Below are 24922 nucleotides of genomic sequence, written 5' to 3'. Positions count from 1 at the left end.
ACATTTAGCATGGCCTGACAGATCCCGGAGCGATCATTAATAGAGTTGGCAGAAAACAGGTCCGTCAAACCATGAATACCATTTCAGAATAGCATGCAATCATACACACGCAAGTGCCATAGTGTATCAATCTGGTTTCTTCAAAAAATTTCACTGCGTTTAAGCAAATGTAATAACTGCCCTATCCTATAGAATAATGAATTGCTCCACAGTTCTGCTGCCTGAACCATAGTATCTTCGAGGTTGACTGATAAGTCCGTATGCCAGTGGTTATAGTTCCATTCTACCTCACTATACATGAAGTATCAACTGCTGTTACTCGACAGCAGTGGAAAAGCTGCACAATGTGTTCAAGGCAAGTGAAACCAAATCAGCATTTTATGCAACGTATTCGTTGACCAATAAGAAATAATATTTCCATATTAAGGATAGGTCTACCGAAATCTCAGAGGCTCTACACCTAGATTAGTTGTGAATGAGTCCTGAATATGTCACCACAACTTTGCGTGTGGACAGGTTTCACTCTGTTACACTGAGCAGTGGGTATAGGTTTGCTTCCAAACACATCAGTACCGGATCAAAGAACAAGTGCCGGTTTTGAGGATATTTGACCTGATTTTATTTGCTTTTTCATGCCCGAATTTTCTATACATAAACAGTTTGCTATTTTTCACATATAGAAAATGTAGTCTTGGTAGCTTTGACCAAATTCTTCGACTATCTAAAGGACGCCGCATCACCATGTGCTTGCCTTGTCTCTTTCTTTCAAAGTATACCACCCACTGCTACACAAAACGAACCGAGTAAAAACAAAACGGAATCCACCATTAATCTGTTTACGGTCCCGCCGCAATCGGATGGAAGCCTACCAATCAAAGTGATTTCCCCAAACAACCGAATCGATGCAGTACCAGCTTCTTCCGAAAAGCGAGTGACAAGCAACACGGTGCTTTACTGCCGCAAAGAGAAGAACCCTATGAAAGCTAGGACAAATACAATTAAACCGAAATGTTTCGGTAAACGCATGAAGACGAAGAGATTCCAACAACATACGCCAACGATGATCAAAACGAATCTTAAGGTGGTCGGTTCGCTAGCTGAGGAGAAACGAGTAGTTTCTGCGGATCAGACATCTGATGAAAAGCCCCCTCTTGCCAAAGGAGATGTAGCGCCTCCCTTTAGTAGACCAGCCTCTGGAGGGAATGATCCACGCCGGCGTAACATATGGAGCAGTAGTTCCTTGAGTCGTGGACACATTTCACGTGAACTAAGTCTATTGGTTCCAACAGACGTTCGTACGGAACAATATTCTGGGGCTCGACATTATGCTAGACATCGAAGTCAGATATTTTGCAAAACCGATCTATCCAAAAACGATGCGACCGAAAAAACCAAGACAAAAGTGCGGTCTGGTGCTCCACAGAAACGCGGTCCTTTCAGTTACCTTGGAGCAACTCAGTCATGTGTTGAGAAACCTACAGCCAAAACAAATAGATCCGTTTCCAAAATATCGAAGCCGCTTAAGCTAGCGATTATTTCCTTCACAAAACAAGAAAGTAAACCTTCTTCAGGGTTTCCCAACCACGAGAGGAATACTAATCTGGGCCGAATGGTGAAAAAAGCTCACAAAAGAGTTGTTACAAAATACAACTTATCAAACATCACAGACAACACATCCTGCAACGGGATTCTCACCCCGGAGAAATCAACGAATTCCGAGAGTAATGCAGAAGACGTGGTTTTGCTTGGATTTGCGAAGAGGATACTTCAAGAAGCAAGCTTGAGAGTTTCTTCTTGTGATATATTTGAAGTCAAAGGAAGGAGACCGTCCAACCGACCTACTGCGAAAACAAGCTTCAAAATAACGGCCAATGAAATAGAAACGGATCTTGAAGCTAATCAGGAGTTGAGGTCGACCTCTGCCGGGACTCAAAATCTGCTATCACCGGAGGAGGAAAAATCAGCGATCCCAATCAAGGTGCAGCCTCCGTCACCAATGCCGATTTATCAACAATAGATGTTTTTATTGAAATATCTACTTATTTTTTCCGGTCTCTAGATATGCGACCGGATATAACTCGTTTTCTTCTTTGGTGCGAACTTGGGGATACACAAAAATGCCAAACAATTACTTATTATTTTTAATTTCCATTCGTTGTACACTATATTTAGGAAGTTCGGTCACAGCAACTTGACTTCAAAGGCTTCAGGGCCAATAACAACACCAGAAGTTGTTTACCTACTTTCTCTTCTAGTGAGTGGAGGGTAGAACCTTGTCTGTCATGCCTAGTTGGTTCCTCAGAGATGTGAACTAACAGGAGAGGTAAATTTTTCACGTAAGCCGCGTCATCAAGAAGCTACTTGTCAGTAAGGGTCCGTTATTGGAGTTGTGTGATATTCCTTACTGTCGGCAGACTCATCTGTAAACCGCCTTAAGTAGTCATCCTTATCACCCAGATGTAAGAACCGCGAACTTGTCGTACAGTGATTGTGGCTGCTACAGTTTCGTTCACTGATGATATGGGGAGGTGAGGTAGATAGCTAGGCGTTGGAGGCGGGAGCTGATACATTGGTGCGTAAATACGGCGCTGTCAGTGGACTGTCAAGCGGGGAGATTGAAAAGGGTGCTGTGCATTGAAGGCTTGGATGCATCAGCATTGTTGAAGTCGCGACTGGGCCATATCTGACAGTCCCTAACTATTGATTTGTCTTGTATCGGGGTCCCCATCCAGGAAGACCGCAATGACAAATGCAGCCGAGTTCGCCGGTAATGCCTTTTATACCTCGCTTCCAAGTCATTATTTGACCACCTCTGGCCCTCCTCCACCCTTCACGTAGTTGTGCGAAAAGTGCCTTTCGAGGAAATCGGTTGACCGTCATACTCAGCACGTGACCAAGTCAGCGCAACCTATGCAGTATAATCAGTTCATTTATCGAAGGTGAGCCATTTCTTCCAAATACCATCCGGCGTACCTAAGCATTGCTTACTCGGTGTTCCCACCAGAATAGAGCAATGGTCCGAAGTTATCGATGGTCAGTCACTGCAAGTCTTTTGACTCTTTGGAGCACAGTAGCCATGCTTCTGACTCGTATAGCAATATAAATCGCACTGCTGCATTGTAAACTCGACTCTTGAGAGATGACGTGACGTCACGCCTAACCCATAGGTGACGCAGGTTCAAAAAAGCTGCTCTGGCCTTCCCAATCCGGATGAAGATATCATCCTTTGCGAGACCATTGGAAGTGATACAGCTGCCCAGGTAAACAAATTTGTCTACTTCCTCAATCGATTCATCGCAAGCATGAGGCTAGGGTTCGAGCTCACCCAGTCTTGCAGTAGCACTTTACAATTTGCAGGTGGGAAATGCATGCCAAACCCTGAGGCAGAATTATTTAGATTAGTTATTATTGTTTGCACTACGACGGCGTCAGATCTGTGAGCGGACGCCCCGGAAGCATTTTGACCTCACAGCCATTGGAGGCTGATAGCGAGTCTTCCATGATCGTATCAATGACGAAGTTGAAGAGGAAAGGTGAAAAAGGACAGTATTGTCTGACACAACTCAATGTGGCTAACTCAGAAGAGAGCGTTCTGTAGACCTTCACACGGCCACGGGCGTACAGCGCCTCATGGACGGTCAAGAATTTGTGGGGAACACCTTTCCTACACAGACACTACCATAGTCCCCGACGGTTTACAGAGTCAAAGGCAGCTTTCAAGTCAAGAAACACAACCATTGTTGGTTGCTGGAATCAGTGTCGCTGCTCCGGAGACTTTCGGTGGGTGAAGATATGATTGATGCATCCTACTGCGGGACAGAACCCAGCTTTGTTTTCACTGATCTGTCTGTCCCTGTGTTCATTCAACCTTCGAAGAATGAGGCCAGAGGGCACCTTCGATACTACAGCTAACAGACTGATGCCACTGTGGCTTTCACACGGCGTCCGCGCATAACTTTCTGAAGATAGGAATATTTGTCGACATGCCCTATACTGCAAGCACCTTTTCTTCGTTCCGTATAGCCACAATTAACTTTGTCACATAAGCCACCAGGGATTCTCCGCCTTCTTTAAAGAGGGCTGGATACAAACCGTCCGGTCCTGGTGTCTTGCCACGTTTCAGTAAGGATATTTCGTACTTTATTTTTTCTTCAGATGGACAACCAAGATTTACATTCCATTCGCCCGTATGCGCTATCTCCACAGACTTAGTTGCAGCACGCCAGCTAAGCTGCTCTTTGAAGTGTGTAGCCCATTTTTCTAGTCGACGCTTTTGCAGGCAAATTCATGGGCCATCCTTTTCACTTATCGTTTCGCTGACCGTTGCTTTCCTAAGGCCAGTCGATCGTATCAGTTGATATAGGGCTTTCGATGTCCACCAGAGCTCTCAATCTTTCCTTAGCCTCTTCACTATTTGGCGTTTGAGGGATTTGTGTGCACCGTCTTAGACGTTACCTGCTAGTATGGATTTCCTGGCATCAGTCAGTTGACAACATCCTGTGGTCTTGTGGTCGAATCGGAGAAGTCAGACAGTACTGATGGCCGCTAACATTTTCCCGTATCCACATGCTCAGATCGACACTGTTGAGCTTTGGTAGTTCCTCAAAGATAATGAATTGGCATGCTTCTTGCTGACTTGCTAGGACCTGACGTGGAACGAGCTCCTGGGTATCTACGTACCACGGCGTGATCGGAATCAATCTGGTGTGCCCCAGAAGGAACGACAGTCTTGAATTGTGGCTTTTCTTCGGTTGCTGATGGTCACGTGGTCCAACCAGCTCCACGGTTGATTTGCATTTGGTAGCCGTCAGGTTATACGATGCAAACGTTTATGTTAAAAGTTTGTACTAGCCGGAAACAGTTCATGATCACCATACATTTGAAGGAATCGATCTTCGTTGTCTGTGAGGCAAGCAGCGACTCCAACTCGCCGCCAAAATGTGATTCCCGGGAGTTCAGAAGACCTACTTGAGCATTCAAATCGCCCGCAGGGATTACAATATCGATGCTTTTGCTTGACGAAGGAGCGCGGATAGCTCTCAGTGGAGAGTATTCTCCTCAGCATCAAAACTGTAGTACGTTGGGGCGTAAGCCGACACTACAAACAGGCACCGCTTTTTATGTAAAGAGGCGTTGAACTTCATTGAACTGGATGACCGGACGGCGCAAAGGCGACTGTTCACTGGGATTCAACCAGCAAAGCACATTCAGCTCTGATGCTGAGTGCAACTCCCACGTCATATATTCCACGTTTCGTCACTTCTAGGTTACCGGACACATGGAAGGAGAAATGTGAAAGAGCTGAGTTCATTCTCGGCGTTCTGAGATGCATAACCAGGCTCAGGTCTTGTGTGCGTGTTTTGGAGACACAGCATGCATCCATTTTAAGGGGGTATAAGGTTTCAGAAAGCATTGCCTGTTCGCCAATTTGACATAGAGCACGGACGTTAAAAGCTCCTACATAATGAATACCTCGTGGATTTATACATTTTCTTAACATATCCCTAGCCTTATGGAATCACCGGATCAGTAATGCTGAAGTAGGTTGAATGCTTTTTGAGGACAATAACTCGCCCACGGTAGGTCAACTGGACACACTGCATCGGTCGCGCTGGCTGGGTCACGTGCTCCGTATGGAAGTCGACCGGCTTCCTCAAAGGGGTCTTTTCTCAAACCATGTGAAGGGTGGAAACGGGCCCAGGGAAGTTAAACAATGACTTGACAGTGAAGTATGTAAGCCATTACCAGCAAACTTAGCTGCGCTGGCCATTACCGTCTTCCTGGATGGATACCACGAGACATTGTCAGAGATGACGCAGTCGCGCCCTATTTTACGCTTGGGCATCCAAGCCATTAAGTTCAACGCATGGCTCTCCCTCTAATCTCCCAATTAAAAATTCACGGACACTCTTTTATTTATAATATAAGCTACTTCCTCTGATACGCAGCTGTCTAACCCATCCCTCCAGATGATCAGCGAACGAAATGGTGACAACTATAACTAGTGTAAGGTAATTATGCGGTTTTTGCGGCCGCTACTGCTGCTGCTGCTGCTGCTGATGATGATGATGATGATGATGATGATGATGATGATGATGATGATGATGATGAACGATGGCAACGATGATAACGATGATAACGATGACGATGGTGGTTCAGGTGAGCCAAAAGAGGAGGACGTAAGACCACGACTCCGGAATATACGTTCTGATGCGTAAGTTCTTGATACTGGTAGTACTTTGTTTAAACTGACGTGGTGCACCGCACAATTAGTGAAGCCCGTATCCAATTAGGCAGCGTAGGACCATTTTACCAGATTCGATCAATTTTTTCTTGTAAGCAATACTATCTACTACCAACTCGGACAAGAAAATTGCTCGGTTGTGTGGCCTTCCACAATTTTAGTTCCGGTCTACTAATAGGTGGGTTTCATCCTGATTTATCTAACTAGTGAATTGGTTTGACGATGACAGCCTGATGAAATTCGCCACTGACACTTAGATACTAAAACCATTTCTTGATTGGAACTCTAATGGATGAGTTTCATTGGATCCTGAGATCTTATTTTTCTTAGGTTTTCATGCCCATCTGTGTGCATGCATAGCCACGATACAAATTAGCTAAATTGTGACAATCCCATCAAAAACAACGACTCCAATCGGCTTCTCGGTGGACCTACTCGGAACTTGATTTGAGAAGAACAGATTGCCCATTTACATTGAAACGCCGTATTCCGTTTGGTTTAATACCTCAACAGCGCCAAAAACGAGGCCACTGGAAGGCCCTCGCTGAAGATCTTTTTATTAGGCTACTCATAAGTTTAAAAGTAGAGTAAAAACGCGAGCTGTTTCTAGTCATCTGTTCTTAAAAAGTCGAACTGCTTTAAAGCCTGCTCAGTGACGAGTCTCGCTTCAGGTAAAGTGAATTTTCCTGGTCCCCATGAACCATCATCAGCAAGATCTGAGCAGTATTATTCACCTATTGTTCCAGTGTCTGATCGCAAGAAGAAAACATGGAAATTCAGTTCCTGTTCTAACTATTAATGCCAGACTTTTCTCTGTCCTGCAGTTTGACCACACCATTATTAAAAGTTCACTGATGACGAGAACAATATGAGAAGTTCAGAGTCTGGGTTCCCATGGGCGTGCCAATTCCAACTCAGTGTCGTTCCTAAAGAGTAAGGATTTTCAGTGCATTACACCTTGACAACGGACTGTGCATTACATCCCCACGTGTAAAAAACGGAAACTGCGATTTAAATTTCCAAGGGGATGTTCGGGATGCAGTGTTGCTTCAAAGGCCACTGAGCCTTCTGTGAAGTGGTGTTTGTGAGGCAAAGCAATCTCAATGCCCAGAGACGGAACAAATGCAGAGGCAGACTTAGTTGAGTTCCCACGTTAGAAAGCAAAACTGGCATAGAAGCGAACAGCTAACATATCCACTGACAAGGTTAGTGATAGTCAGTTAAATTCAGTCATATTGGCTTTAAAGTTGGTCATATTTAAGTGAGGAAGTATACTGCAACCAACTTCACCTTTCGCCTCTCCCTGTATGCATTAAAAACGGCTATCCATATACTCATATTACAAAAGGGTTTGCTCGACTGCGAATAGACCTTCTCATAAGCCTCTAAGCAACTATATAGAGGACAATCTCTGCTCCCTTATTACTGATTATCCCTCAGCTTAGTATGTATTACGAGTCAACTTGGAAAGCTAAATTTTCTAACATAAGTATGACTGGAGCAGAAACTTCAGTCTGCAAGCTGTAGATCTGAACCTTTACCGACAGCCAACTAACCTTGAATGCTGTCGTTTTAGCTATTTTGGCTACTTATCTAGTTGACTCAACAGCTCCAAATTTTGTCTGATTCCGTCAACCAGGAGCAAAAAGATGCATTTTTGTGTGGCAAAAATGCAACTAGATGTGGTTGAACCAAATGCTCCTGTGGGCTACGCAAGTGTCTAGCAGAGGTAAACCCACTTCATGACCCAATCTGGAAATTAGCACATGGATCCTAACCATCACGGAAATAATTCGTGTTACAGGTGTATTTTTTTCCAAATCGTTCAGCTGTCGCATCCTTTCGGTGCCTAAACGCCATGCCACCCGAAGGTTGCACGAGGGCCGGGATACTGCCAGGTTGCCCACGCCTAAACAGGGGTAAACTAGAGGCAGAGGTCGGGTTCGAACCACTGACCTTGCATTTAGTAAATTCGCGCTGTAGCCACATGGGCCATCTCGCCCCATAGGTGTATTTTACTTGTGTGGTAACCCAAACCAGGGATAATTATTGTTTCTCTTCAAACTTTAAATAAATAATAACAAAAAGACTTTTAACCCATTGAGCCGCATGAAAGAAGAAACGGAATTCACTCTTGCTACAAGTGAAGCTGCCTTTTTAAAGACCAAGGTGCATTCAGATAGCAAATGAGGTACAAATTCGCTTTGTCCACTTTACGTGCCTTGCTGTGAAATCCTGACATTTCGACTAATGAATGTTGCTGAGTGCCATGCCTGCCCAGGTCCGTTCTGGTCCAAACTGCCAAGACCCAAGTAAAGTGGAGGTTCTCGAATGAACGTGCCTAATAGACGACCCCCACAACAACCAGAGTTCAGTACGGCAGTTATTTGTAAGGCGAATGAATGTAACTTCAGACTAACTAGTTTGACAACTGATGGAACGAACGAATATAGCTGATTTCATCCCTAGATGATTGTCCGCATAAGAACCGTTCCAAAGAAATTAGTTTAAATAACCACACAACCAGCGTTGTTCATCAGTTGGATTGATGGAAGTTTGTTGCCATTATTCGCCAGCTTACTAAATCCACTTCCGTAAAACAAACGGACGATAACTTTAGGTGACCGTTCTTTACTTGAATGTATTCACTTTGCAAAATACTTGTCCAAAGGTACAGCGATTGCAATCCTCGAACAACTTCTCAACCGGTATCATGCCTTGTTGGTCTTGAAATGGCCAAAAATAGAACAACCAAATTTAATCAAGTATGGACCAAGCCCCTCTAAAACTGTATTAAGTCTATGGTAGGAGAGGAAGCACAGAACAGGCAGGATAATTAAGACCCGAATCTACGAAATGTCGAAGACTATCAGAAGAGAACTGAACTCGGTTATCTTTATCGTCTTCTTCGATAGCTTAACAAATTCACTGATTTATTCAGTATTTTGAGGCCACTAATTTCAGGCGACCACATTACTGAAAAACTATTGGACAGAAGTTTCCGATTTGCTCAAATCTAGACAGAACTGCACACGATAAGGTGGGACCAGAAGGTAGTTGCCGTGAGGAAGCAAAACTAGGTAAGTCGCGCGACGTAATCACTCAGCTGAGTAATGAACATCTGATTCGTCGTTCATCATCAACGCTTCAAAATTAATTAGAGTAGGAGAATCCCGTTAAACTTAGAGTATCACATAGTGTTCAAGAGGTCAGACGACAATCGGAAGGAAGGGGGTAAATTAACCACTAACACGGTGAACTACGAGAAATTTAAACCGATAAAACTAGGTTTTCCGATGTCCTTGAGAGGGGTGTAGCCCATCACAAAAAGCCGCAAAAGAACAGAACAGCCCTAATCTCATCAAACAGAATGTAGTTAATAAACATGAACATAACACAAAGATGGAACGGCAAATGCAGCCGGAAATTTTTTCCCCTTTGAAACTTTCCCTGACGCATGTGACACTCGTGTGAATGCTCGAATGACAAACCGGCAAAAGACTCAGTTCGGATTATCAGACAACACAACGCTTTATTTGCTGAGAGATGTCATCCCCCTGGACGACCGCCCAAATTGTCTACTGAACAATACGAAATCCATCGAATAGAAGCAATACACTACTCATAGGATTATGTGACGACATCATAAACGAGAGACTCATTTGGGTTTTAGGCGAGTCTTCCGACAAAACCAAATCGATGTGCAGATGAGTGTGTTCGTTGGAAATTGAAGCCCAGTTTTGTAATCACGTTCTTTGGATTTCCAAAGTGAATATGCCAAATAGTTACTTTGATATACAGAGAGAGGTTAAGTTACTTTGTGAATATGCTGAGACCCTGAGAAAATCGACCTCCAAACATTCTGGCCTACAGATATTTCATTTTGACACACAGACATGTCAGCTAGTGCTCAAAACAGACAGCAGACTATCGATTCCATCAAGTAAAAATGCCTCTTATTAAATAAGTATGGCAACTCCCACCACTTGTCTTTCCGGTTTCATAAGACACTGGCTGGGCATCAATAAAAATCTCGATCGTAGGCACAAAGTGTGGAGAACAATGGCTATCCTAGCCTGGTGACTGAGTGGCGCCCTGTGTATGACGATTGAATGAGTGTCCGAAAGCGAAGAGACCCGTCACGATGAAATTGAACCTCGCCTTTGTGTAACAGTTTGTGCGCCTCCGTCTCTCCACCCACCCACTGAACGGTAATGTGGGGTATCCGTGCTACACTCACATAGTCTTTCGTACGAGGTTGGTCAACGGTTATAGGGCTGAACAGTGCAGTCTCCGCCCCCCCCCCCAAGTTTTGGGTTGGTAAATGCGTGGCTATTTGTTCTATAAGAATGGTTATCTAGTTGTGCATTCCGCCGAAATCCTTTGCTTTGCAGTCAGGCTTTGATCGAGGGTGCTAATCGTCCTACTGTCTCAGTGTGGGCACTCTGGCAATATCCTGGCCCACGTACAACAATGATACTTACAATTAACAATACTCTGGTGCCATATCGTGTGGGGTATTCAGCCACACACAGCTGGTGCATATAGCAGAGAAGGTAAGCGAAAGCATACTACTGCTAATGCCCCACTTCTTACACTTTCAGGTCCTCACTCTTTTACCCTACCCGCCCCAATTCGACTAGTCTCTCCACAGATCGAAACACTTTGCCTACCGTGCATCACACTCAGCTGCAGCTTCTTTGTAGTCGACCCTGAGCACTCTGAAGGCCGTTTTGACACCCCGAAATCCGGTCTACCTAACTGCCTTTAAAGTTCGCACACTGAAGCAAGCAGGACAACAAACGGCTCTTGTTCGTACACTGGACTCCCTCTGCGTTGATGTATGTTGTCTACCACAAAAAAGGATACGGGATGCAAGTACTATAATTGAACTGACCCCCCTCCTCGTTCTCTCCCAATAATTCGAACATCTATTCAGTTGGCCACCTTCTACCGCTAATCCGAAATCCCGGCCTTCAACAGAAAGGCGGACCGTAAATATGGAGCCGTCTTTAATCTCAACAGTGTTTGAATGCATATATCAACTCAAGCGTCAGCGTGTGGCTTGTCCTGACGGCTTTCCACCTAGTCTGTTCAATGATGGCAGTGGGTTTCTCGACCAATACCTCTCCAGCCTATTCGGACCTATCTGAGAGAGAGAGAGACCGTCCAAGACAACTGGGGTGAATTGATAATAGTACTCATTTTGAAAAGAGGTACTCGCAGTGAATGTAGTAACTACAAAAGTGTTGTGACAAGGTCACTGATTTTTCGTCGTCTTACGGTGGCAAGCGAAATCTTGACTCGTGAGAATCAAGCCGGGTTTCGACCGGGTAGTGGCTGCATCGACCACATCTTCACACTCCACCAGGTGTTAGTGCAACGCCACATGTACACACGACTTACAGTCATGGCATTCCTTGACTTCGAGGTTGCTTTCGATTCTGTCGATCGGTTGGTGTTTTTAACTGCACTTGCTCAACAAGGTATACCCCAGAATTTTGTGAACATAACTCGGTCCCCATATTCAGATACTTTTGGGCTCCTGAGAGTGTATGATGCGGTCTCCAAAAGCTTTCCTACAGAAAGTGCTGTCCGATAGGGTTTCCACTCATCACTGATGAAATAATGAGACAAAAACTGTAAGGATTTCAAAATTCTAGTGTTCAATTCGTTGCCGGCGACAACCATGTCTATCTGGATTATGCAGACGACATCATTCTCATCTTTGAAGACGAAGCCCAAACAACTAGCTTTGTTCAATAAATTGACTACTATCATACCATTTTTCGATCTATGCCTTATACTTTGAAAGTGTAAAACCGTGCTTCGGCAAGTACAGTCTATGGACATACCCACTATACATCAAGAAAAATCACTGGAACTTGTGAAGAATCTTACATGCTTCGATAGATATATTTGCAGTGTGTCTGCTGAAGTTAGTGACCGAACCTCGTGTGCTAATTCGCTTCACTTGTAGCATCGAAAGTACATATCATTGGTTTTCAGGTATCACGTATATCAGACAGTAGTGAGGGCCGTACTGCTGTGCGTTGCGGGACACGGTCCCTGTGGACAGATGATAGATAGCGTCTTATTTTTTTACCATCAGTGTATCAGGAGCATTGCTGGTGTTCTATGGTGTCAATGAATTCATAGCGAAGTAATTAGATAGCGGGTTTTCGGTTGTACAGCAGGTATTTCAATCGCGTGGAACCCCCAGCCTCATCAACTTCGATGGCTCGACGATGTGCGACGCATACCGAAAAACTGTCTCCTGAGACGAATGTTGTTCTCCTTACCTCCTTAAGGATGGCGGAAACCGTGATGTGGACAGCATATAACTTGGAATGAGGGTGCGAAGGGGATTACGGAGAGGTCAGACGTTGTTGGTGTGGCCCACCTTCCACAATGAAATCCGCGTGACTCCCAGGGCTTGCCCTGTGATACTGCAGATGGCAGCTGATCAATGTCATTGGCATCAGTGTCGTCAGTTTCTTTCCAGATTGTCTGATTGAGCACTTGAAGGTGCTGACATCTCGGAATGCTTGCGACAGGCCAAAACCAGGTTCTATCCTTCACCCACTCTCTTCTCTTCTTTTCATTCTAAGGCTCTAAATATAGACCTTGTGGCTGCACGGCACTGGAGCACCTATGTCAACAATGATACAGCCTTCTCCGATTACTATAAATAGGTTTAGTATTATTAATACTGGAAGCGATGAATAGATTAATATGAATGCTATAGACAAAGTGCCTCGATGCACACAAGATCTTAGCAAAGAGTTGCGTTCAGCTTCACGAATGCTTCAAAAACCACCGAGGATAGAGAGCTAACACTTCATTTCTGCTTTTGATTATGTGCATTACCTTAATAATATCTCGTTGTGTTTCTTTGTACAACTGATTTAGACCACTTTTTTCACGCTCGATCAGTACAAATGAAATAAACTATTAATGTGCTTACAGTTAAAATTCCGTCTTCGTTCTATCTTGAATGAAGGGTTGTGTGCTGTGGACGAACAATTTAAATTCTCGCTGAGAGTCACATGACCAAGTCCGTTCCGACGCTGACGGTCCATCAACAAGAATGGGTCTAAGTCGGGAGCATCACCGTTAGACACAATTCCTAGGCAGTCAGTCATGCAACAGATAGGGTTCAAGGTCGAGTACCGGGGGCGGAGTTACTTTAACCTTACTTTTGTTGTGTCGTCCGGAGGTAACCCGTCAACTTGCGTAAGGAAGAAGCCAAAGTCGAGCACAGGAACAGGTCTTTTTTTGTCGCTAAATAATGCGGTTATATACATCGGAAAACGGCATGAACTGGCTGGGACTTGCTCATTCAACCGAATAACCCATAGGAAACAACAGTTATGCATGATCGGGTAGACAACTAACGAAATGCAACGACCAATGGAGTCACATGTGAGAGTGGAACGATGATAAATCAATAGGGGCTCAGCACGATGCAATCTGGTGGCTGAACATGTGATGACGACAAATATAAGCAAAATGTGAGAATTGATCAGAATCGATCAGTCCGTAGTTAGGACGAAATTTTTGGCAGTTAACAGTTCCGTTCTGGTAACAACTTTGTTTGCATCGTTCGAGTTAGACCACTTAAAGTCCCATCCGCCTGATTGCGGATCATACTTCTGGGTCTGTGACTGTCCTGTATGTTAAATAACGTGGATATTCTTTGTCAACGTGAAAAAACAGCTGCACCATTGAAAAGCCCTATTTTCCGGACAACCAATCAGTATGCCGGAATTTTCGAGTTCACTGTTCACTCTCCCAAATCAAGGGTGATACTTGCGCCTTCTAATGCCGAGCATGAAGGAGGAACAACGGTGGTATTAGTCTTAAACTTTATACTTTATGATCCGTTTAAATGTTTTCGAATTGGTTAAATGGCCAAGGCGGAACATGAGTTTTATCTCAAGTTTCCTTCGCTTCATTTTCATGCCAGTTTTTCCGTGAGGTCCTCTTTGTGTTGGGAACCTGGGAACCTGCCAAAACGATCTGTGTGAAAGTGTATACCAGCAAGGAAAATTTAGGATTCGTGTTTTGAACAAATGAGACTTGAAAACGAGTTACAGTCGTGTAACCACTATTTGGTCGGCATTTGAGCACCTGTGTTGTCAAGTCCACCAGTGTGATCTCAGAGTTCGAACGTCAATCGATGAAACAAGAAATGATTTCGCTCAGCCACAAGGACCAATGCACGTGCCACGGCTGTTGCTATGGCACATTCGACAAGTGTAGATTAGTGTACGCAGTTTGACTCACGTGTGCACCGACGCCGAGGGGTGAAACGTGGTCGATAATGCAGCCAGGGTGAACTGTGACGTAACCGTCCGCGCAAGGAAGTTGACCAAGCGTCGGTTTGAGCCTTATCTAAGATTCGAAACAATCTGACGACAAGCAGTTTCGAATTGACATTCTTACAGTTGTCTGAGCTTGCTAAATCTGGCCCTACCCTCACTTGGTAACAAACCACACAGAGTCGTCTAACTTTGGAGAAGACACTCAAAAAGATCAGTACGAATGGCGTAAATAAATAGCGACTGTCTAGACAACTCTGATGTGGGCAGAAAACTGGGCTCCACATTCTTCTGAGAAAGTACTTCAAAATTGCCCCAGGAACCACCAAAATTCGAACGATGGCTGTGGGCAGCAACGGGAAAACATCACCCGCCCACGCACACTTTTTTTAACTGGCCATCACCCCTCCCTGTAATTGAGCCTTATCTAAGATTCGAAACAATCTGACGACAAGCAGTTTCGAATTGACATTCTTACAGTTGTCTGAGCTTGCTAAATCTGGCCCTACCCTCACTTGGTAACAAACCACACAGAGTCGTCTAACTTTGGAGAAGACACTCAAAAAGATCAGTACGAATGGCGTAAATAAATAGCGACTGTCTAGACAACTCTGATGTGGGCAGAAAACTGGGCTCCACATTCTTCTGAGAAAGTACTTCAAAATTGCCCCAGGAACCACCAAAATTCGAACGATGGCTGTGGGCAGCAACGGGAAAACATCACCCGCCCACGCACACTTTTTTTAACTGGCCATCACCCCACACTCCCTGTAATCCAGTAAACGCTTCGCTCGGCTACTTCTCGTGACTCCTATAAGAGGACAAAAGTACTATCTTATTATTTGCGGAGTTCCAAATGAGGGGACTCAGTAGGTATCCTTTTTGAAATCTCATTGGCTGACAGGAAACGTTCCTCCCTATTCCTTCTTTTAGTAGCGTGCCACCAAAATGGACGCGTCTCTCAAATTCTCGGTTGGGATGAACACTAATCGGCCAAATTTAACCTTCTGGTGTCCCCGTTATCCTGACGTAGTGGCTTATGTCTGCTATTGTGGATTTCATAAGTATTTGTTTCATGTCCTTCAGAATCTGTGGTTGAATCACGGTCAGATGCTCCCGACAAGGTAAAGGTGTAATATTAGTACTGTACACATTCATGCACCACACCTCTAACACCTCTAGCACCTCTGAACCTAAAAAAACCCATGAGCATCACCCTAGTCCATTAGAAACCAGCTGGGTCAGTATCAATCTTCTAGCTTATATGGATTCCCAGTTTGGTCACGTGCATTCTGTGGAAGCTTATCTGTGTGGCCACTTTGAAACTGAAGTTCTTCGCACATATCGAACACTGAGTTCTTTGGTCATCAGCTGCTTTTTCTAAATCACGGATCCTCCACACACACACACACACACATACCGTGCAACATTACCGCCAGCAAACGAAAATCAGTTGTAGGGGCTGTTGGATATGCATACAGCTCCCCTAAGATTATTATTACTCCCGGGTATAGACTGACTCCAACAGTTCCTTGGTAGATGAGCCAATAGAGGTTTCCCTGTCTTGGAAATCGTTCCGTAGCACTACCGAAACTGAAACCAGAAAGAACACACCGAAAACCGAAATCTCAATAAGGATACGCTGATCAGTTAGATAATGATCAGCATGAGAATGCTGTTTTTCAGTGGATGCCTAAGTGACGGCACATGAAGTGGGCTGCAATCTGAAGACTTCGATACTGATTCTACCTGCCAACAAGTTTCGTTTTCTGTGTGTCAGGTACATGATTTTAGTTTATTTTCCGTTCAAAAGAGTTACCCTAATTCAATTCCTGCCCCCCATGAAAGCATTCTCCATAGAAATGCAAGAGTTAAAGTTAAGGTTTAAGCTGAGTTCACACAACTTGTGTTTTAGGCTAGTCTGGTCATTCCCGTAGTTACTTACCCCATTATTTTATCCCTAGAATAAACAGTGCTGTAAACCAGTGCGATCGAAATTCTCCCAGACAGCCTGACTACAGAGAGTGAATACGTTTACAATGAAGCATACCCTGGATGGGATCCTGAGTAAATACAAGTAGTATGCAATAACGTAAGTAGATTAACTGCATGGTTTAGTTCAGTCATCGAGGATGTAACGCGTAGGCTGTAGCTGTTAGGTGCGTCTGATCAATACGGAACAGCAGTGGAGTCAACTGATAACCAAAAACCCTAATCACTGATTGTTTTGCCTTGGTAACCTAAAGAGAACTTGGTTATTCGTGTTTTCGTCGTCTTCCTACAATGACTGAAAAATAAATCGTACCTCTTGTGAATGTGGTCTGATTCAACACAAGCATCCCAGTGCAGAAATAGACAATTGGATGTTTCTGAATTCTAGTATTTCAGTTCAAGGTCTTTGCTTATTTGGGTCTTCAGTGTGCCCATCTCGGACTGTCCAGCTCTTCATATTAACGTAAAATGTAAGGACGCAGGTGAGTGTGTACTTCTCACTTTGTTGGAGAGAATTCCAGCCGTTGGTTGAATCTGTCGGACAACAGTTACTTAACGAGCTCTCACACGCTCTTGGTTCCGACGTGAACTGAAAGTAGAACTTACATACGCACAATAGAAAGCCTCGATTCCAAGTTCTTTTCTCACCTTACTTTGCTCGAGCAGTCTATCCAGCTCGATTCCGGTCTCACTAAAATGTGACAGCTGAAGTTCCAGCTACCCATCGTTTGCCATCCACTTTCCCATTAAAGTTTTCTGCCCTCGTACAAAGACACACACAAGCGTACAGCCATACACAAGCATTTATTTCGCTACTCCATGCTTAGCGTTGTAAATGTCCCGTTGTTCGTTAGGTAGCTTTCACATCAAGAGTGTAGTGTCTCCTACAAACACAACACGACAAGACCTGATTGCCAGAACAGAAGAATGTATAATTACACGTTGTGGAAACTTTTTGATCTCCCCCCTTATCCCCTTCAACGCTTCTTTGCTCCCTACCGCTCCACCATCACGGTCGCCACTCTTGTTGGCTGAATCGTGTCATTAGAGCATTGACTCGCCGTTATATATTGGGCTTTTCTCAGGTAATTGATCTTGGTCTTTGGACAAGAGAAAAAAGAGAACAAGACGAAAAATGGGATAGTGAACCGTTGATAACCACGTGTTCCCGGACCATCTGCCCACTGATTAACTCCACTATGCTTTAGGATGGAAACTTGAGTTGGCCTTTCTTTCAACGATATTACTCTGAGCAGTTGACCGTAAAATTAGCTGTGCGGATAAAATTTCTTTCTTCTTGGACTTTCCGCATCAGGACAACTGACACAAACAGTTCAGCATAGATTATCCCTTTATATCCCTCGAGGTATACAATTTAAGGGTAAGAATTGCTGCAACCAGAATAGATATGCACCTTACTGATCAAAACTCTACAATGAGTGATTGCCGCCGGAATTGGATGCGCTCATTTCAGCCGATATTCTAACTCTCACTCTCACAGTCATCCGTTTATTCTATACATCTCCCATGAACACCAAAGTGATTTGCAAACGAGTGTGTTTGTTGCAACCCTACCACTTCTTTGAACAAGGTGTGCGGTATTCGAGCTACATGAAACCAGACCGACAATTCACAGACTTACGAGTTGAAAAGTCTGGCTCGTATTAGGGACTACGAACGTAAAAGTTCTGAATCGAAGTGCCTGACCCCACAGTTGCACTACGTATTGTGAGCAGAAACCCCCCTATGGTCACCACTCAGATGAGCGAAGAAGGATAAATACATAGAGTATAACAGCTTCTGTGTGGATGAAAAGGAATGCCAGCAATCTGAAAAACGTGGAAAAATGTGCTAACCTACATGACGATTCAGTTGGTTCAAACATTTTTGTTCTGCCGGTTGCACAATCAGTAAACTAGATATGTCCACGAAGACTAAGGTAACCGTACAGGAGCCTCATCACGGCACGTTGAATCAATGTTCATACGGTGCGCAAGTATCCTCAACTAAGAATAATAACCCCGCAATCCATAAAAATATTTTATTACGCAACTATTTGGTTGCTTCCGTTCCTCCTAAGAGTCAGTTTGAGTCTCTATTAATCAAGGCACGTGCGCACACACTCTACCGGGAATTGCCTGTTCACATCTCCCCCGAAAAGATAAAAGGTTGACGCTACCTTACGATTACACCTTACCACCTAGCATAGGTCACAGCCATGTGCTTGTTTGGTATTTGTCGTATTCGGACCATTTTCGCCAAGACTTGTCAGCGCTGAGAAGACGCTGGACACAACACAGATGAAATAAATTATCAAATGTGAACTGGCCACGTGACCAATGCCTGGGAGATACAATGAAGTGCTCACCAACCGGCAACTATTGACTGATGCTGAAGAAACCTAATTATAGTCTGAAATCACGTGAATCACCCAAGCATGAAAAGAGTGTCGACGAGACTGTCGCATTCTTTAAAAGGGGGAAGAACGGAGTATGTTGTGTGATGTCTGCTCTACCAAACATCGGGGATTTTATATGCAACCCTGCTAGCTCCATTTTAGGTGATGCTGACGACCGAGAGAAAATAAAGGTAGTTTGTCCTTCTTTAAGCGACGAACTGCGCGCCAAAACCGTCTTCAAAGCAGTTGGTGATGTATGAAAGTTCTTACTGGATTATCATCCAGTCACACGATGAAAAATGGAATTGAGACTTTCAGGACTTTCCATCACGATCCACAGTAGCCCACAACAGTCACTCATTATCAGTTCTTCTGGACGCAGAAGCAAACATCCCCGTGCCTGCCAGCTCAGTGAAGGTGTCGAGTGAACTTTGTTCTTCATTACACTGACTGATTCTACCACTGGTCTACGGGATCCTTTGAGTTTGTCTTTCGGTGGTCTGAAGGCTGAAGACCGTGTGCTTAAAAATTCAGGTATAAAGACTTACTTAGAGATACCAAATGCTGCTAATCATTTTTGTAAACGGGTTGTGTATCGAGCCTAGAAAAGCGTAATACGGTGACCGGAATCGAATCTCAAATATTCAGATGAAATCTCGCGCTATAACTCAATTTTCAGTTGAGGTTCCATTCTCCAAACACGTTCCTACCCCATACATTATTTGTTCTGCCTTAGTTTCGACTCTATACACTGCTGCTGAGTAACCCTGTCGGAGTGAACTCAACGAAAAAGCTTGCTTGTTTGCTGTAAATTCATGATTGTGTGGTTCTGTCAATACCAACAACACGAAAGATATCAGTAGGTCAGAAGTGATGCGGGAGTTAGAAGTATCAAGACGACTCCAGGGATACAGTATAGAGAAAAGCAATATGCGTGATATCACTGTCATTGATTAGGATCTTTGTGTAAAGTTGTAATTTGTCCTGGGGTTGGCTCATGTCTAAGAGTGACACACTGACTCAGTCATGTAGAACAAACTGACTCAGTGGACTGAGCCACCCTTGCAATCAGGCTGAGCCTAGACTGACCACATGGAGGAAGAACGATCATTAACTCCAGCAGGTGCAGCACTTCCATCACAGTGTCTTTTTGCTGGACGATGTGGAGCATCCGGATAAAGGTCATCCTTATAATCACAATGGTTGGCATGTGTCCGAGACTCAGGTCGGCTTTGATCGATTGACGCCTCTGAACAACGGGACAGAAGTCCTTCGGCTCGCTCGCTTTCGAAGACGTCGGATTTGGGAGACAGAGATGAATCTGGTCGTTCCTCCGCATCAACACTTTTCACAGTATCCGTTTCCCCACCCAGTTCATCGGATTCGCAATGTGTTCGAACGTGTTTATTCAGGTGATCACTTCTCAAAAAGCGTTTATGACATACCGGACAAAGAAAACGTTTCTCACCTGTATGAGTTCGTAGATGTCGCTGAAGTTCGTCTGAACGTGTGAACCTCTTCCCGCACAATAACCAATTGCATACAAATGGGCGTTCTCCCGTGTGCCATCGCAAATGTGCTTTAAGGTGGCTCGTCTTATTGTATACTTTCCCACAACCGGGGACATGACAACTATGCAGATTTTTACGCCGAAGTTCGGCTGCCACAGCTGGAGCCGTAAGATTTAAACGTTCGACTTCCTGGCAGTTGGGACAGTCACAGGTTGTCCGTCCTGAGTAGCGTCTGGAACTTCCGCTAGAAGTGGTGCTCTTTGACGTCACAGTTGTAGCACTTTGCTCTGTCGTCGATTGGAGTGAGCCTTCAAGACTAACTGAGCTGTGAGAACCAATATCGTCACTTTTCTCAGTTCGGTAGTCTAGTGAACAGGGCGACCCATAGGGACTTTCGGTCAGGCCACCATTTCTAGCGGATAATAAGGACTGATATATGTGTGCATAATTACTGGAATACAACTGAGGGCCTCTGGTTGGGGTTTGGGCCACAGCAGCAGCTACAAGAAAGGACTTGTAGGGATCATTTGACCATAACTGATTTACTCCGTTTCCCCAAGCGGAACTTTCACTATTTTCGTAGGCTGATACGGCCAATGAATCCGGCAGTCTTGACTCAGATTCTTTACTATGTGTTTTGAACCAGTCTCCAAAGTTGTTACTGGCGTATTCTGGATAAGAGTATGAATGACACTGGGGTGTATAGAGACATGGATGTTGTTGACGGTGATCGTGCTGTTCACTTTCCAATGCATATCCTTCTGTCGGCAAACAATCTGTGGGATGACTTGTCGGTGTGGTTTCTCGACCGTAGGAGAACGTGGCTTGTGCTTGACTGAAAGTATCCGAACCAACAGAGTTCGAAACTGGGGTATACTCAAGCCTTTGTCCTTCAAATGTGGCACGATAGGGCGTTGCCCAGTGTGATTCATTTTGTGTACATTGTATAGAGCTAAGATGATCCTGAGTGTAAGTTAGGTAGTCATGTGCTTGTTCACTCTGAAGGAGAGCCGTCCAGGATTCGGTGTTACGTACATTAGGATAGTGTGCAGGTTGGTTACTTTCGACCCTTCTATCGTGGGTAAATGAGACCGAGGACGTAACATCAGCTCGATTCACAGAAAGTGGTTGCATCATTTCGTTCTCGTGCGGTCGAGTGGATATTACCTGATCAGATCTAGAATGTGGAACAGCTGGATCGAATTCAGATAAAAACCCTGAAGGAGGACGAATATCTCGCAAACCATCATAGAAATTGCCAGACGTTGAGTAGCACTGCGATGGTTGTTGGTGTGGGACAGTAGAATAACCGGAATGCATGGGGCCCGACTGTGGGAGTAACGGTGGCAAATCGGTTGGCTCGCTACACGCCGATGAGTTTGTTGTAAGTGAAGATAGATCCGAAGGGGCCATTGGTGACCGGGTAGGATATGCGAGGAGTGACGGAGCGTCACTGCTGATAGCTGAGAATCTCGGCACACTATGAGACGAATTTCTCGGAGACACTAAAGATTCCGAGGCCACATTTCCCCGTTCTAATGTATTGGTTATTGGACCTGGGCAGATTGGCTCAGCACCGTAATTCGGGGCTGCTAGACTGGTTGCAGAGTAGGAGGGTGGATTTAAACTATTACTAGCCCCAACTTTTTGGCACTGAAGGGCAAGCATGGAGAGAGGCGATACAGATTGGCCCGAAGCAAAGTGCTGGGAGATACTGGCTTCCTAAAGTTGAAAAAAAGAAAGAGATAGCTATATGCTTGTGAATGCAATACTGGCTTCCTAAAGTTGAAAAAAAGAAAGAGATAGCTATATGCTTGTTATGTGAAATGCATTATACAGCAGTGGACTGAAGATAACGGCTTCTGCAGCCGGTCCGTTCAGTTTAGGTTACAACAATACTCGTCAGTTGTACAGACTGTATACTCGCTTACTTGTCTTAATGAGGGTTCTCTCTTCAAACACTGTTTGTTACACGTGATCACGTGTCCTCATCCAGGCTTTCTTTCAGACAGCTGGTATATGAACGTCGCGATCTAACCCGTAATTAAACACCACCTTGCAGAGAGATGCTCTGCCACACACTCGAATGTAGGTAAAGGTGGCTTGATGTCGGTTTCATTCCTGTTGTTACACGCGTACGTTCTGTTGATCAACCTGGCAGCTCGATGAACCACACAATCAGAGTGGTTCTTATCTGGCCTAAATCGAATTCGGTGTTGGACAACGTCTCATGTTATCTTCTACCGTAACTGACAGGCGAGATAAGAATGGCTAGGTTACTATAACCCAGGCCTGCGTTGGCTAAATTTTCATTGTCATGGTAAACGAAATCTAATAATTCTGTGCCAGTTGTAGGTATATGGTTGTACAGTGCACACGGCAAGACTGTAAGCATCCAAATTTGGAGGAATTTCTTTCAACCCTCTCTGTGACAACATTCCTCCAGATTGCAGGCAAATTTCCCTTACAGTGCCCTTAATGAAAGGAATGTTAGCAACAGGTCTTACGCTACCAGGACCAATTTCGCTGTCCCCTCCACGATTATGGTAATCCGCAAAATTTCTTGCATTAGAAATAATAGCGAGACAGCTATATCAAATGACTTCGCACTATTCTTGCAATGCCAAACCTATTTCACTCAAGTAAAACGATGGGATTTTCGGAATGTTGCTAAAACACAAGCTGAACATCAAGAGGTGTTTGCTACCGATGGAGTCAAAAGTTGTTGGGTCAAAAGTGTTCCAGCATTTAAACGTCATTATTTCGGACAAGCCTTTAGAGGGGTGCTTTTGAGGAACTAGAAAATGCGTATCATTTACGACGGCTCAGCTTAGGATATTTCCACATTGGACCATTGTCTCCTCAGGTTTATGTGTCCCAAGAAATTTCGGTTTTTCTGTTATGGTAGGAGGATTCTTTGTGGTGAACATGATAACCGATTGAGTACGCTTGGATGGAGCCCCAGCGGCAGGTCAGTGATGTGGTAATGAGTCAGATGCCAATTATACAGTGTCAGTTTGGCGTGACGGAGGTTTGAATATCAGATATGGTAGTGATAGAAGTAAGCCGATTTGATAATACTGCATTGTAGTGAACTCAGTGGCCTGATCCGCCAAATGGGCATTATAGGCAAAGACCATGGAGGAATCGAAGCGATTACAAAAGTGACTTGCTAAATACCTACCTTCGAATGACTGTGCTTAGTGTACATTAACTGAGACTTACTTTGAACATAGAAATTATTTAAAGCTTTCAGATTAATTGCTTCTTTAAAACAGTACCACTGAGAGGCCCTTTTTCTCTGCTACTGGGATCCGTCTCGTTCACTTTCTCAAGGCATTCGTTTTCCAATGATCATCCCTTCTGGGGCAGCGCAGTACCCCAGGTTTTCCTTCACGAAAAGCCTCCTCATGGAACGACATTCTCCAGATAGAGTTACCAGTTGAATAGAGGAGCATGCTGAACAGTTCTTTTAGTGTTTCTAAACCGGAAGTAATCCTTTGGTGGAAAATTCCAAAGGTTTGCTGGGTGTTGTTCTTCAGTGGTAACAGCGCCGACTTCAGGAAAACCTACTGTTAATCATATTCAGCTGACGTTGGACTCACAATTCCCAAGTCGCTACTATTGCATGTAGTTTGTCGTCTTGCCGTTCACCAATCACCAAGTTCTCTGCTCCAACAGGAAATTTGTCGCCGTTGCGAAAAACATCGTGAGTAGGCTCAGTTCCAGCCACTGGGCCACGTGTCAATGTGCGAAATCCTGCCACTACAAAAGTCACTGGATTAACCGGTGGGCCTGTTGCATGTATGCACGGTTTTTGCGCTTACGGTTCGACCGAAGCTGATTCTTTGTTTTCTGTCCATTGTCTTATACATGTTCGCTCTCTGTATTAAAAATGATACGTGTAAGTGGCGCGGATCAACCGTGATGAGATGGAGACGATCACGATTGCTGTGACTCTGATGGTAAGCAGGAGGTGCCAAAAAGTCGAGGCAGACCCATATTGCATGACGAGCTGGTGAAATACGGTGAAAACAAGTGTGGTCTGTTCAAGCGGTACAATCAGGTGTGTCCGAGGGTCAATAAGCTTGCGAGGGTGCACTGGTACCGTCCAATAAGTCGCCCAGACAGCTAGAGGAACACGCAAACAAGACCTACAAATCTGTGTATACAACGTCAGCGCACTTATAAAATAATAAATCCGTGTCTGAGGACTTTAACTTCACTCTTGGAATGCTGTTACTTATCGAGGTCTAATCAATCTCAGTCATGGAATGCAGTAGCTGCTCGTCTTCTCTGGGGTTACGTTCCAACCCCGCCTCTCCCTCCCTGAAGAAGGAAGTCCGCTACACACGGATAGCTGAACTATATCGTCTTCTGGGTCATGATATTCACCCACAGCACCAGTTATCCAAAATCGTTTTTTGCACAATCGGAGGAGCGAAATAAAATC

General features: G+C 44.5%; 2 protein-coding genes across 2 annotated transcripts in view; one reads left to right on the top strand and one right to left on the bottom strand.

Annotated features, from left to right (window-relative positions):
• T265_02934 (hypothetical protein) overlaps positions 1-2228 on the top strand; it is a gene marked incomplete at both ends in the record, with an annotated part of 34554 nt that extends 32326 nt beyond the window's left edge. The window contains one exon of the mRNA XM_009167298.1: positions 772-2228. Coding sequence (XP_009165562.1) covers positions 772-2017 — 1246 coding nt within the window. The remainder of the gene's footprint in view (positions 1-771) is intronic.
• Positions 2229-20037: 17809 nt separating this feature from the next.
• T265_02933 (hypothetical protein) lies at positions 20038-22137 on the bottom strand (the record flags this gene model as incomplete). The annotated part of the gene is made up of 1 exon (XM_009167297.1): positions 20038-22137. The coding sequence occupies one exon, from the start codon at positions 22135-22137 to the stop codon at positions 20038-20040; it is 2100 nt and encodes a 699-aa protein (XP_009165561.1).
• Positions 22138-24922: the final 2785 nt, after the last annotated feature.

This window comes from Opisthorchis viverrini (genome assembly GCF_000715545.1).
Source record: "Opisthorchis viverrini unplaced genomic scaffold opera_v5_38, whole genome shotgun sequence".
Taxonomy (NCBI): Eukaryota; Metazoa; Platyhelminthes; class Trematoda; order Opisthorchiida; family Opisthorchiidae; genus Opisthorchis; species Opisthorchis viverrini.
This window is presented reverse-complemented; position numbering and strand designations above follow the sequence as displayed.